This window comes from Tenrec ecaudatus, chromosome 6, assembly GCF_050624435.1.
Source record: "Tenrec ecaudatus isolate mTenEca1 chromosome 6, mTenEca1.hap1, whole genome shotgun sequence".
NCBI lineage: Eukaryota > Metazoa > Chordata > Mammalia > Afrosoricida > Tenrecidae > Tenrec > Tenrec ecaudatus.
Window position 1 is genome coordinate 31,584,360 of NC_134535.1, and position 15,031 is coordinate 31,599,390.

Genomic DNA, 15,031 nt, shown 5'->3' on the forward strand with positions numbered 1-15,031 from the left:
CTAGACCAAGGGAGATGAGGCTTGCGGTTCAGACATGGGGAACAAATTCACTACCCTCGTCTTTGGAACATACTTATAAAGTAGAAAAACACTGGCTTCTTGTTTTCTTGTTATTAAAACTTCGTGCTGTTCTGCTTAGTTTTCAGATGCTTCAGGTGTTGTGAATGGAGACTTGTATGGATTATGTGTTCCTCAACTAGCCGCAATAAATGTTAACAATGGATAAGTGCAAACACGTTGAGCAATTGCAGCTTGCTCAAGACCATTCCATACTCAACCCTCAGAAATGGCACTGTGTGGACTGCAATACAACAGAGTCTGTTTGGGCTTGCCTTAGCTGTACCCACGTTGCCTGTGGAAGATACATCAAAGAGCATGCGCTCAAGCACTTCCAGGAGAGCAGCCACCCTGTTGCACTGGAGGTGAATGAGATGTATGTTTTTTGTTATTTTTGTGATGATTATGTTCTTAATGATAATGCAACTGGAGACCTGAAATTACTACGAAGTACATTATGTATAATCAAAAGTCAAAATTATCACTACACCACTCGTAGTGGGAGGATTTTACGGTCTATGAGTACAAATGATGATGCTTATTTCTTACACGATGGTGCCAAATCTTTGCTTCAAAATGAAGATCAAATGTTTACTGCTCTTTGGCACAGGCGAAGGATGCTAATGAGTAAAATCTTTCGAATTTGGTTTGAGCAATCACCCATTGGAAGAAAAAAGCAAGATGCCCAATTGCAGGAAAAAACAGTAGCAAGACGAGGAGTGAAGAAAAGACGACAAGAATCAGAGCATCGAATTCAAGCAGAATTGGACATGTTGCCTCCAAGAAAAAGCTCACGCCTACAAGGTCTGACTCAGTACACCACCACAGTAGAAATAATTCCTGTTCAAGTACCGCCACAGAGGCCACCCTCACCACCAGAAGACAAAGTGCTATCTACCCTAGAGTTTGTAAGTCTCAAAACTGCCAGTGACTCCTCAGTCACACGAAGGCCAGTAGTAACTCCTGGAGTAACAGGATTGAGAAATTTGGGGAATACTTGCTATATGAATTCTGTTCTTCAAGTTTTGAGTCATTTACTTATCTTTCGACAGTGTTTTTTAAAGCTTGATCTGAATCAGTGGCTGGCTGTGACTAGTGATAAGACAAGAGCTTCTTATAAGCATTTGCCCGTCACCGAGACTGTATTTCAAATCAGTGAAGGCCAAGAAAAGAATACAGGCTCTCAGTGCTCCAGACACCCAAGCTTAACATCAGGACTAAGTGGTGGAGCATCAAAAAGTAAGAAGATGGAACTTATTCAGCCAAGGGAACCAAGTTCACCATACATTTCTCTTTGTCACGAATTGCATACTTTGTTCCAAGTCATGTGGTCTGGAAGGTGGGCCTTGGTTTCACCATTTGCTATGCTACACTCAGTGTGGAGGCTGATCCCCGCTTTTCGGGGTTATGCCCAACAAGATGCTCAGGAATTTCTTTGTGAACTTTTAGACAAAATACAACATGAACTAGAGACAACTGGCACCCGGTTCCCAGCTCCTATTCCTACTGCTCAAAGGAAACTTATTAAACAGGTTCTGAATGTTGTGAATAACATTTTTCATGGACAACTTCTTAGTCAGGTATGGAGCTTTAAACTTTTCATTTTCATCTTGGGTAATTCACATAGTGGAGCCTATGAAATGCAGATTTTCTGTACATCTAATAAATTAGAGCTATCATTATCTTCACATTAGAATGGATTAGTTTTTATGTGTAAAGGATCCAGCTAATTCATTTATAAATGTTACCTTCATGAATCAGGGAAAGTTTTAGCATCCTTGGTATTAAGATTTTTTGGGTGGGGAGGAAAGTTCTGGGAATACCTTTTTAGGTTAATAACATTCCATTGATGTAGAGCGAAATTGAGGAGAGTGTTATTTCAAAGGGAAAGATTTGAAGATGTACTTATAATGAGTATTCCACTCACTTGAGCAATTTCAGGGACCAGGGAATAACCCTGGAAAGTTTCCTATAAAGCCAAAGGTCTACAACTGTGTTGTCTTTTTGTGTCACTACAATGTTATTTTATTTATTTTTTCAGTATACTTTTATTTTAAGCATTTTATTGACATATACTTCATATATGATACAATTCAATGGTTTAAAATTTTTTTTTATGTTTATAACATTTTATTAGGCGATATTATTACAATCCATTGTTCTATGAGGTCAGTGGTTCTCAACTTGCCTCATGCCGCCACCCTTTCATACAGCTCCTCCTCTTGTGGTGACCCCCAACCATAACATGATTTTCTTTTTTTTTTTTATGATCATGTTGATTTATTTTTATTTTTTTTAATTTTAACAATTTATTAGGGGCTCATACAATTCTTATCACAGTTCATACATATACATACATCAGTTGTATAAAGCACATCTGTACAGTCCCTGCCCTAATCATTTTTTTCTCCTCTTTTCTTTTTTTACATTTTATTAGGGACCCATACAACTCTTATCACCATCCATACATATACATACATCAATTGTATAAAGCACATCTGTACAGTCCCTGCCCTAATCATTTTTTTCTCCTCTTTTCTTTTTTTACATTTTATTAGGGACCCATACAACTCTTATCACCATCCATACATATACATACATCAATTGTATAAAGCACATCTGTACAGTCCCTGCCCTAATCATTTTTTTCTCCTCTTTTCTTTTTTTACATTTTATTAGGGACCCATACAACTCTTATCACCATCCATACATATACATACATCAATTGTATAAAGCACATCTGTAGTCTTTGCCCTAATCATTTTTTTCTCCTCTTTTCTTTTTTTACATTTTATTAGGGACCCATACAACTCTTATCACCATCCATACATATACATACATCAATTGTATAAAGCACATCTGTACAGTCCCTGCCCTAATCATTTTTTTCTCCTCTTTTCTTTTTTTACATTTTATTAGGGACCCATACAACTCTTATCACCATCCATACATATACATACATCAATTGTATAAAGCACATCTGTACAGTCTTTGCCCTAATCATTTTTTTCTCCTCTTTTCTTTTTTTACATTTTATTAGGGACCCGTACAACTCTTATCACCATCCATACATATACATACATCAATTGTGTAAAGCACATCCATACATTCCCCGCCCCAATCCTTCTCAAAGCATTTGCTCTCCACTTAAGCCCCTTGCATCAGGTCCTCTTTTTTTTTCCCCTCCCTCCCCTTTCCCCCCTCCCTCATGTGCCCTTGGTAATTTATACCTCGTTATTTTGTCATATCTTGCCCTATCCGGAGTCTCCCTTCCCCCCTTCTCTGCTGTCCCTCTCCCAGGGAAGAGGTCACATGTGGATCCTTGCAATCAGTTCCCCCCTTCCAACCCACTCACCCTCCACTCTCCCAGCATCGTCCCTCACACCCTTGGTCCTGAAGGTATCATCCACCCTGGATTCCCTGTACCTCCAGCCCTCATGCACCAGTGTACAGCCTCTGTCCTATCCAGGCCTGCAAGGTAGAATTCGGATCATGGTAGTTGGGGGGAGGAAGCATCCAGGATCTGGGGGAAAGCTGTGTTCCCCATCGGTACTACCTCGCACCCTAATTAACCCATCTCCTCTCCTAAACGCTTCTATGAGGGGCTCTCCATTGGCCGACACTTGGGCCTTGGGTCTCCACTCTGCACTTCCCCCTTCATTTAATATGGTATATATATATACATATACATATATACACACACACTTATATCGTTGTTGTTTTTTTTGCATGATGCCTTATACCTGGTCCCTTGGCACCTCGTGATCGCACTGGCCGGTGTGCTTCTTCCATGTGGGCTTTTTTGCTTCTGAGTTAGATGGCCGCTTGTTCACCTTCAAGCCTTTAAGACCCCAGACACTATTTCTTTTGATAGCCGGGCACCATCAGCTTTCTTCACCACATTTGCTTATGCACCCATTTGTCTTCAGCGATCCTATCATGGAGGTGTGCAGTCAATGATATGATTTTTTGTTCTCTGATACCTGGTAACTGATCCCCCTGGGACCACTCGATCACTTCCGTGTGGACTTTGTTGCTTCTGAGCTAGACGGCACAATTTTATTTTTTCTACCATTTTCTGTGTCGGTTCTATTTTTTCTATGTAAATATTTGAAGTACACTATTATAAGTAAAAGTAAGATTTGTAAAAATAATATTTGTAGACAGCATGTACAATGAAAGAAATACACAGGAAAAAAGAAAAATCATCCATCCCATAATTCCACGATTCCACAATTAGGGGAGAAAACACAAGTATGTTTGCCTTAATGTCTGCTCAGACATGTCTATCACATATAGATCTGTGGTCCTATTGGGTTTTTAGTGGTGGTGGTTGTTTACAAGGGAAACCGCTTTCCCTTCCTTTATTATTTTGTCCTAAGGATTTTAAGGACCACAGGTGGGACGGGCACAGTAACCAGAGGCAGGGCTGGTTCTCTTCCTAGCTTCCTCCTGCTCCTCTCCTGGCCCTCCCCCACCTCGGCCCCTACAGGAGCAGTGCCGGGCGTGCTGAGGGCCACCACAGTAGCCTCCCAGGAGGGTTCATTAAGCTAATCTTCCAGAGTTCAGATCACATGACCTCCAGTTTCGTTGAATGTATTGTGGACAATGTGCGGCACATACTTGTATGTAATTGTGTGGTTATGTTGTGTTCACCTGCTTTATTCTTTTAAGATAAGGATTTTCCACAGCTTTAAAAATATATACTGACTTTGCCCAGAACATAGAAGTGTAATAATAAGTATATATCATCTCCATTCCGCTGTTGTTAATTGTAAATAATGTGCATTTTTTACATTATAATAATATCAGTATCTTTTTTCTAATGATTTTTTGAGTTTAATAAGTAGAATTACTTTGTCAAAGGTACGGCTTTTAAAAAAATTTTACTGGGGGCTCTTACAGCTCTTAAAACATTCCATACATCAATTGTCTCAAGCATATTTGTACATATGTTGCTTTTATCATTTTCTAAACATTTATTTTCTATTTGAGCCGTTGGTATCAGCTCCTCTTTCCCATGACCCCTTGATAAATTTTAAATTATTATTGTTTTAAAAGGTAGGACTTTTGATACTTAGTCAAATTTCTTTCCAGAAAGTTTGTTCCACTTTCTATTTCTCACAGTGTGCCTGTTTTTTCTTTCATGGGTGAATTTTTAAAATCAATAAAAATTGTTATTCCTGCTTTTTTGCTTCTTCCATTTCCATCTGTGATAAATAAACTTTTAGGGAACTAGCCATCTCGGGAGATTTCCACAATTGCTTTGTGGAATATTTGCCGTGGCTGCCTTTATTTTTTTTAATTCAAGAAACTAAGATCAAAAGGTTAGGCCCTGGTACTAGTGAGTGAGTCCCAGGCCAGACACTGGGAGTGTTGTTTTCTTTGTATTCATTTGTTATATCTATAAAGTGTAGTAGAACTGACTGTCTCATTGCCTATCCCAGGTAAAAGCCCTGGTAGCCCAGTCGGGTACTGCAAGGTCCATGGTTCAAATCCCCAGCTACTCCATGGGAGGCAGGTGAAGCTGTCCCCGCACAAATCAAATATACTCTTGGAAAGCCTATATAGTCTCTGTGAGCGGGAATCATTAAGAGTGAGTTTGGTTTTTGATTCGTGCCAGGAATCCAGCCCAACCATTTGTAACATTTCATATTTTGTTGCATGTATGAATCATTAATTCATATTTGTTGGCATCAAGACAGCTGAGTGCATCACTAACATATTATTTCCTGTTCTACCAGAAATATGTAAGTTGCTATAAACATCCCATTTTTACTGTGCTACCTGTATTTGGATGGGAATTCTCATGTAGTGATGTTTGCTATAAGTGAGAGAGTATGATCCCATTTAATACAGAAATTTTAATATGGGAGCTGCTTTAATAAAGAAAAGGTATAAAAAGTAAAGGTATTTATCTATTATAAGCCTTATCTTTTTAATCTAGTAATTGATAGGGTTTAAAAATCTACAGAATGAAAATATACTAATCGTATTTTGTCTCATGGTTCACACGGCAGATTGGGTTCAGGGGTTTATAAGGCTTTGAGGAGAAGAGGAAAGAAAGGGGTCAATAACTTTAAGCCTAATGACTTGGGCAAGTTAAATGTATGTACATACATGTCATATACACACACACTCACATATATGTAATTACTCAAAATCAAACTCTCTCCCAGTGATTGAATTGATTCTTACTCAAAGCCTATGTAGGGTTTTCAAGACTCTCAGTCTTTACAGAAGCAGACAGCCCCATCTTTTTCCCACAGAGTGGTTTGTAGGTTTGAACCTCCAACCTTGGGGTTCACAAGCCAAAGCTTACTCAACAGCACCACCAGGGCCTTTTACATATAATTTGTATCTATTAAATAAGTCCACAGTTTGGGTATTTCACTGAATTTTAGATTTGACTGAAGCCTTCAGTTTATTGAATTCCCAGTTATACAAGCCCACCAATTCATAGTGGGCTTAATGACAGTCTGTGAAAGGGGAAATTATATTTTAATTTCCTGACCATAATATAAAGAAATTATTCAAAACTCTAATGGCACATTTTCAGAAGAAAAACTTATTTAATGGCAAGAATCTCTAGTAAAAGAAGTAACTGTTTTGGTGGGAAGATTGTACTCTGTGAAACCAATATTTATGTGTGTGTTAACTGTTTACTTTTGAGTTGGGTGAAGGTTTACAGAGTAGATCACTGTTCCATTCAACAAATCGTAAAGCATTTTGTCCATGCCATTGATCCCAGTTCCCACAATGTAGCATCACTCATCTTATTCTTTTGCTTCCCGTTCCCATTCCGCATTCTTTTCTAGCCTTGCTGCCCCTGAACTTTGTCCTTGGAGAGTGTGTCCTTTTAATCTGGAATGGCTGGTCGCTCTGAAAAGTGCATACATTCCGAATATTGTTGCTTTTCCCACAGATCTATTGTTTGGCTGAAAATTGAGCCACGGGGATGAGTTCGGTTTTAGACTTAACGGCCGGCCATCTGCTCAGAGGTTCCAACAGTTTCTATTTGGCCACTAAGCTTGGTCTTGATGTTTTTTTTTAAAATTCCATTCCACATTTTTCTCGTACTACATCCAGGACCTTCTAATCTAATGTGATCCTTTTCAGAGCAGTTGCTAGTGGTAACTGGGTGCCTTGTGATTTTTCTAATTTAAGGGTCATTGCAGCTGAGGTTTGTGTGGTCCATTAGTCATTTGGATTAATTGTTTACATGCTTCTTTGACTTTTTTCAGTGCTCTCTGCTCCAGATGAATAGCAGTTGCACCTTATACTATTCAAAAGCATGTAAGAACCCAGTGGCTACTGACCAAAATACGATGTAGGACATTTTCTACCTTCTACTGTGGGATATGAACTATATACAAGGGATATAAATGACCTTTCTGTCCCCTAAGACTATGGTCCTTAGTCCCCAGGCTGAGCAACACATTCCCTCAAGATGTTTAGTTATGGCTCAGTTTTCATAATTTTGACCCTGTATGCTCCGCTACATTCATGGGTGTATTTGCAACATATGTAAATGTACAGGTAGAAATATCCTCTGTCAAACCCATGTATGTATGGGTATAATTCCATTCTCCTTCCCACACCGGGCCAACTTTATGGATGTACACATTCATAGATTGTTACTGTTACCTTCACTAGATTGTGAATGCAGTAGAACTTTGCTCTGGTAACTCTAACCCTTGTATTCCAGTCTTGCTTTGCCTTGGTCGTTTTTTGCTGACACTCTCTCCCCCTTCACTCCCCCTTATTGCATAGTCTTTCCCTTAACCCAAATTAAGGGATACCTACCTCTTCTAGTTAGTGATTTACCCTCTTCCCCATAGCCATCAATGTCTTTTTGAGTGAAAGCCTTTTCTTTTTTTACAGTGGATTCATAATACAGTATGTGCCCTTTTGTGACTAATTTTACTGAACATAATTTCACCCAGGTTCATCCATGTTATGAGGTGTTCCTCAACCTCATCACTATTCTTCCATATTACATAGTGAGATACTAATATTCTTTATTCACAGGTTACATGTCTTGCATGTGACAATAAATCAAATACCATAGAACCTTTCTGGGATCTGTCATTGGAATTTCCAGAAAGATACCAGTGCAGTGGAAAAGATATTGCTTCACAGCCATGTCTGGTTACTGAAATGTTGGACAAATTCACAGAAACTGAAGCTTTAGAAGGAAAAATCTACGTCTGTGACCACTGTAACTGTGAGTAGAGACTGTATAATCTCTGTGCCTTTCTAAAAAGTCAGGTGCAAAGAAGCTGGGAGAACCTTGGGAAGAGGTACTTACGAAAGTGAACTTGTTTTTGAGCTCATCAAAAGAAACTGGAGTAAACACTACTAGTTTATAACTGGCACTATAAATCATATCTAATATTTAAATATTTGGGTTCTATAATCAGTTGTAAAGAAGGGAATAAAGTAGAAGAAATGTCTTCTAATGCCGAATGAAACGTTTCCTTTCTGAATATTTTGCTACAAATCAAAAGAAGTGTACATACATTATTTATATTGATATGAATACAAAATAGAAATATTCTATTTCTATACATAAATAATGTATGCACATCTGTATGAGTATACACACATATAAAAGGAGCCTTAGTGGCATATCAGTTAAGCTACCTGAAAGGTGGGCGGTCTGAACCCACCTAGTGGCTTGCAGGGAGAAAAAAATTCGATGAATCTGCTTCTGTAAAGATTCCAAACTCCTAAAGCTAACCCATTGCCATCTAGTCAACTTGGGCTCACAGCAGCCCTCCAGGTCAGTAGAAGGGCCCTGTGATGCTTCCCAGGTTCGAAGGGAAACAAACTGTCCCAGCTTCCTGAGGAACAGCCTTTGGGCTGACAGCTGGAGGGCATGACCGCACCACCAGGGCCCCTCTGCTGGGCAGATGACAGCCTAGGAAACCCATGGGGCCGTGTGCCTCCATCGCAGCGGGCCTTGTAAGTAAAAAAAATGACTTGCCAACGTCTTTCAACATCTTATGTCAAAGAAGAAAGCATATGACTGGACTGCTTCTGTGGAAATGAGCTTCATAAAAATAAAGATTTATTTTCTTTTTAATCCCCGGGTATCTCTTGTATCTGAGTCACTACTCCAGTTAGTGTGGATATAGGGAAGACTATGCCCTTGCTTTCAAAATGCTCATCATTCGCTGTAGCAGACACAGATGGACAATTAAGATCCACTATAATTAAGTGCTCTACAGAGAGGTGAGCACAAACAAGTGGGGTGGGCAGTGAAAACAGTCACCTCAGTTCAAGAGAAGCCTCTTCCTCCAGGGGCTCACACCCTGCCATGGAGTCGATGACCATTGGGACCCTGGTGGGCACGGCAGAAGTAACTGCCCCAGTAGCTTTCTGAGACGAACTCTGTATGAGAGTAGTAAGCCGGACATTTTTCCCTCAGAGCAGCTGGTGGGTTTGAGCTGCGGACCTTGCTTTGGGCTAGCAGCCTAACATAAACCCACTATGCCACCAGGGCCCCTCCTCCAGGGAGACAGTATAGGAAACCACATCAGATCTGCTGTGTCTTAATTTGATGACTTCAGATCCCCCTTCAGTGTCCACACGGTATTTTAGTGTTTATATCTTCACCTTTTCTCCTAATTTCCATGTCTCAAAAAACAAGTGTAGGGTTTTAGATACTAAACTTGTAAGGTATTACAGAAGTATTGGATGTGCCACCATTGAAAAATGTTATATCAGTTGATAGTTTTCTACAATAATTTAACACTAAAATGTTTTCCCTTGAGTACTGTATAGTATGAACTTGATTTTAAATAGCCTCAGATTTATATAGTGTGAGTGAAAAGTCCAAAACCATGTCAAAGTTTCTATTGTAAACAATTTTTTTCTTGGATAAAAATATATCTTAGATGCTTTTTACCACCAAATTTGACAGAAGAAAGAGGTTATGAATGTAGAATTTGGTTGTATAACAAGTTTACCCATCTCCTGGGATTACCAAATACAGGCCCAAGGGAACTGTTTTAATAGAGAAAGATAAATGTTTAAGTTTTAAGTCAAGGCGTTCCTATCTCCTGTCTAGTACTTGGTTCCATGTGTTCCAGGAGCAATCCAGGGGATGGTGTAGCTGGAAAGCTGCATCGCAGAGGTGCACACCTGGACGAGGGGCTCACTCTGGACTGGTGGTGCCTCGCACGTGAGAAGCAGCTCCAGCTATTGCTGGAGTCAAAAGCAGGAACAAGAAACCCTGGGCTCCCAGTCCAATTTATATAGAACTTGTCCTTGACATCGAATATGTAAATTTGCCCTCTTGAAAGGACTGAACCAGCCCATACACACAAATACTTCATCACAATAACCTTCACTTACTGTACTGTTCTCTTCAATCATTAAAAGGCTTTGAGTCTTTTCTTGCACTAAAGATGAAGTGAGAAGTATAGGCACATGTTCCTCCTACTAATCTACAAATTTGACTCAAATATTTCACCTTTAGATGTTACATTGTGGGGTATGCAATCAATAAAACCAAATGTATATGAACTGTTGAAGCTAACTTGCTGTTCATTCCATCCCAGAACACAACTAAAAGTTTAAAAATAATGAAAAGCACACTGAGGAATGAGTCTGGTTGTAACCTGGGAACTGCCTGTATACACATGAAGAAGCAGCGCCTTTGCACATCAAGAGTAAACCGAGCCAGCAGTGGCCCAGCCCTAAGTTAGAGAACAATTCACAGGTGGACCTCAGGGCAGAGGGCCTATAGGAATAGCAAGATGTGAGGGAGATCTCAGAGACAGAGTGGACAAAGATTTGTCCTCTTGGGCTACTAATCAGGCTGCCCGCTATAGACCTTGATTAGCTTCAATAAATTGAACACAACTTGTTCGGATATTTATAGTATGTTGAAACAGCCTTTTCCTATTGATTGGCAAAGCCCTGGGAATGCTGTCAGGTAAAGTGTTGGACTGTGAACAGCGAACCCACCAACTGATCTTCACTTAATGGCAGTGGTTTGGTTTTTTTGTTGTTGGTTTTTGTTTTTCATTAACTGGCAAAACAAAATCCATTTAAATTGTGGCATTACTATTATATTGTGTACTTAGTTGTTTACATGTCTGCCTACCTCAACTGGATCCTAAGTTTCTTGAGCATAAAGCCCTTTCTAGCTATATGGTATACTGCCTACAACAAAATAGATATTATAAATTAAAAACTGTGTCCAGCTTTTCCTTGTACTCAAATTTAATTTTCATTTTTATATTACAGCAAAACGTAGAAAGTTTTCCTCAAAACCAGTTGTACTCACAGAGGCCCAGAAACAGCTTATGATATGCCACCTACCTCAGGTTCTCAGACTACACCTCAAACGGTTCAGGTTAGTAGTAAATGTTCTACTGACTAGTCACTTCTAACTTCTTTCCTCGTATTTATACATTTAGCGAATGACTTTTTAAAAAAACATAAGAGTCCTGATCAAGAGCGTTGACCAGTAGCTACGTACTAAGCGACAGGTCGTCCGTTGGTTGGCTTCCCTCGTAGAGGACGCTGCTAATCGGAAAGCTGCTTACATTTACTCCTAGGTAATAGCTTTCCTTTGCTAAGTATTCCATTAATTTGGGGTGTGACTTTGGGGTTGTTTTTTTTTTTAATGTATAACTTAAAAGTACTCAACAAAATTGCATTCTCCTTGTAAAATATTTATAGTTAGAACAGTTCAGTTTTAAGTAAGTTTTTACTTCCCCCAATTCATCTCCTGAGATATATTTAATCAAGTAAATTAATTGTAACATCTGTTGGTTAATCTAAGTGGATGATTTCATAACACAGGTTAGCCATGTTTACCTGATGGGCTTAGGTTTGACCTTTATGAGACACACTGAGAGTTACCGTATATACTTGAGTATAAGTCAAACCGAGTATCAGCCGAGGCACCTAATTTTACCACAAAAACAGCATTAAAAATGTGCTGAAAGGCGGCACTGGCAGGTGTGGTGCAGCGGGGTAGGGCACAGGGCGGGACTGCCGCCCCCTTTTGATACTGTGGTTCTCTTTGATGATTTTTAAAAGGAAAAAAAAATGTGCCGGAAAACAGCTTATACACAAGCATATACAGTATGTCCTTTTCTGTGGATGGATTTACCCATTCTAGGTATTTTATGGTACGTGGCACTAACAGTTACGGAACTGAGAGGTTGACAGCTCGTTTATCCAGCAACTCAGAAAAAAGGCCTGGTCATTTATTCCTGAAAAAACACAGCCATTCCAAACTCTGTGGACCACAGTCCTAGTGTGATGTATATGAGGTGACCTGGGTTCTGGAAAGACTCAATGGCAACTTTTTAAAAAGATAGTTTGTAGAACTCTCTTACTTTTAAGTATTTAGCTTTTCATATATGGCATAATTGTTTTCAAGATTCAGCCACGAGTCTTCAGAATTTAATTTCCCTTTATTACTGAGTAACTCTCCTTTGTAACACATTTTGTTATCTATCTCTTGATGGGCACTCCATTATTTCAATCTTTGGGCTACTATATTCTTTCATGTACGTGTGGCTGAATTATTACTCCCAATTCTGTTGGGCATATACCTAAAAAATTGCTACCTTTATGTTGTTTCTTTTTAGAGCATCTGCCAAAGTTCTCAGTGGCGTCATAATTTTACACATCTAAAACAATGTCCAAGTGTTCTCAACATCCTCCAACACTTAATTTTTATAGTAACCACATACCATATAAGTATATGAGTAATTTTTGTATACTGTTTCTTTTGTATATGGAAAAATCCACTTGGCTCAGCAATGATAGTTGAGGAAACCACTGTTTCCTCATTGAATGATTTTGGCACTCACAGTAAGATCAGTTGGCTTTAGATATATAGGTTTATTTCTAGATTCTCATTTCTATTTTATTGATACTGTATATACTCGTGTATAAGCAGACCCGATTATCAACCGAGGCACCTAATTTTACCACAAAAACTGCATTAAAAACGTGCTGAAAAGTTCAGCTTATACACTAGTATATATGGTATACAAAAACCACTTGTCAACTCATTGCAACTCATCAGTATTGTACTCCATAGCGTTTCCAAGGACTAACCTGTCAGAAACAGATTGCCAGGGGTTTCTTCCAAGGTGCCTGCCTCGAATAGTATGTCTACTTCGTGTTCTAGTATCTGGGGTCTTTAGTAGGAGTCTGTCTAGACCAGTGGTTCTCAACCTTCCTCAACCTGTGGCCCTTTAATACAGTTCCTCATGTTGTGGTGACCCCCCCCAACCATAAAATTATTTTTGTTGCTACTTCATCACTGTACTTTTGCTGTTATGAATCGGGAGACCTCTGTTAAAAGGGTCGTTTGAACCCCAAAGAGGTAGCAACCCACAGGTTGAGAACTGCTTGCTGGTCTAGACTATAAGTTCCCCACACTGATTTGGCCTACCACTCCCTTTTCATGGGGTGGTGGTGGTGGTAGAAATAACCCAGTGTGCCCTCCCAAGTATTAAAAATGTTTGTATAGGCCACAATTCAAGATAAAGTGCTGATCTATGCTTTTGCAGCCCATCTGAATTGTCCCAGCACCCTCAGGGGTGGTTATGGCCCACTTTGGGAAACACTGCTCTAAACCCAGTGTGTGGTTATTTCCCTTGAGTTTGTTGATAATTTTACCCTGGTTTGTTCACAGGTGGTCAGGACGTAACAACCGAGAGAAGATTGGTGTTCATGTTGGCTTTGAGGAAATCTTAAACATGGAGCCTTATTGCTGCAGGGAGTCCCTAAAATCCCTGAAACCAGAATGCTTTATCTATGACTTATCTGCGGTAGTAATGCACCATGGCAAAGGATTCGGCTCGGGACACTACACTGCCTACTGCTATAATTCTGAAGGAGGTATATAGATGGGAGAAAATTCACAGGCTTCAGCTTTTTAAAAAAAGAAAATGTGAAATTGTCTTAGATCTGTAAGTGTGCAGTAGTTTTGACTAAGGAGTATAAACCAAAAAAAAAACCACACCAAACTCACTGCCATCAGTCATTTCTGATCCATCGCAACCCTATAGACAGAGTAGAACTGCCCTAGTGGGTTTCCAGGCACAGACATGAACCAAAAATAATTAAGACTATTGCCAAGGGTTAAACGCTATTCATTTTGACACTAATTATATAAACTGATCAAATTTCTATATATACAAATATATATGATGAACTTCAGTATAAATATTTGGGAATTAATGGATATTTATACATTTACATATGTGTGTGTGTATATATATATAATTTAAAGGGTAGAATTACACTGGGAATTAAACACAATATCTGTCATATTCTCTTCCAGATTGATATAATGCCCAAGCTTTCTCTTGACAGAAAAATGAAGTTAGTTTCCCTTCAAAAACTTCATTTAAATCAACACCTTTTCTTAACTCTTTATTAAATACTAGAAAATGTTTTAAGTTCTTTTCATAAACAATTAAGGCATATTTCTATTTCTGTGCTTCACTCTAGGGTTCTGGGTACACTGCAATGATTCCAAGCTAAGCATGTGCACTATGGATGAAGTATGCAAGGCCCAAGCTTATATCTTGTTTTATACCCAGCGAGTTACTGAAAGCGGATTTTCTAAACTCTTGCCTCCAGAGCTCCTGTCTGGTAGCCAACATCCCAGTGAAGAAGCTGCTTCATCTAATAATGAACTCTTTAGTTGATCCAAAGATTGTAGGGGCTTTCTCCTTATGATTTGTATATACACTTTTTAAAAGGGCTGACTCCACAATTTTGAGCTTCATTTTTTTTACGTAATAATCAGTGAACACGTTTCTGCATTCTATCTCTAGCTATAACAAAGTTCCTTTTTACAGAGACAAAATTAGTATAAATACATGTGTATCAACAAAAGGTAACCAAACCTTCCAAAATAATTGGAAATTTTAAACTTTTAGTGTTTACCTCAGGTTAGCGTTACCTCGGTTGTATTTTAATGTCT

General features: G+C 39.0%; 1 protein-coding gene across 1 annotated transcript; it reads left to right on the forward strand.

The window, feature by feature from the left end:
* Positions 1–209: 209 nt before the first annotated feature.
* Positions 210–14,761, forward strand: USP44 (ubiquitin specific peptidase 44). Its single transcript, XM_075552724.1, has 5 exons — positions 210–1,637; positions 8,089–8,284; positions 11,317–11,425; positions 13,733–13,938; positions 14,554–14,761. Exons 1-5 carry the CDS (start codon positions 210–212, stop codon positions 14,751–14,753), a joined length of 2,139 nt encoding a protein of 712 aa, XP_075408839.1. The 3' UTR covers positions 14,754–14,761.
* The last annotated feature ends 270 nt before the right edge of the window (positions 14,762–15,031 follow it).

Coding starts and splice junctions, on each gene's coding strand:
- USP44 (XM_075552724.1), top strand. CDS start 210: ATGTTAACAATGGATAAGTGCAAACACGTTGAGCAATTGCAGCTTGCT. Junction 8,285..11,316: donor CGTCTGTGACCACTGTAACT/GTGAGTAGAGAC, acceptor TTTATATTACAG/CAAAACGTAGAAAGTTTTCC. Junction 13,939..14,553: donor CTGCTATAATTCTGAAGGAG/GTATATAGATGG, acceptor GCTTCACTCTAG/GGTTCTGGGTACACTGCAAT.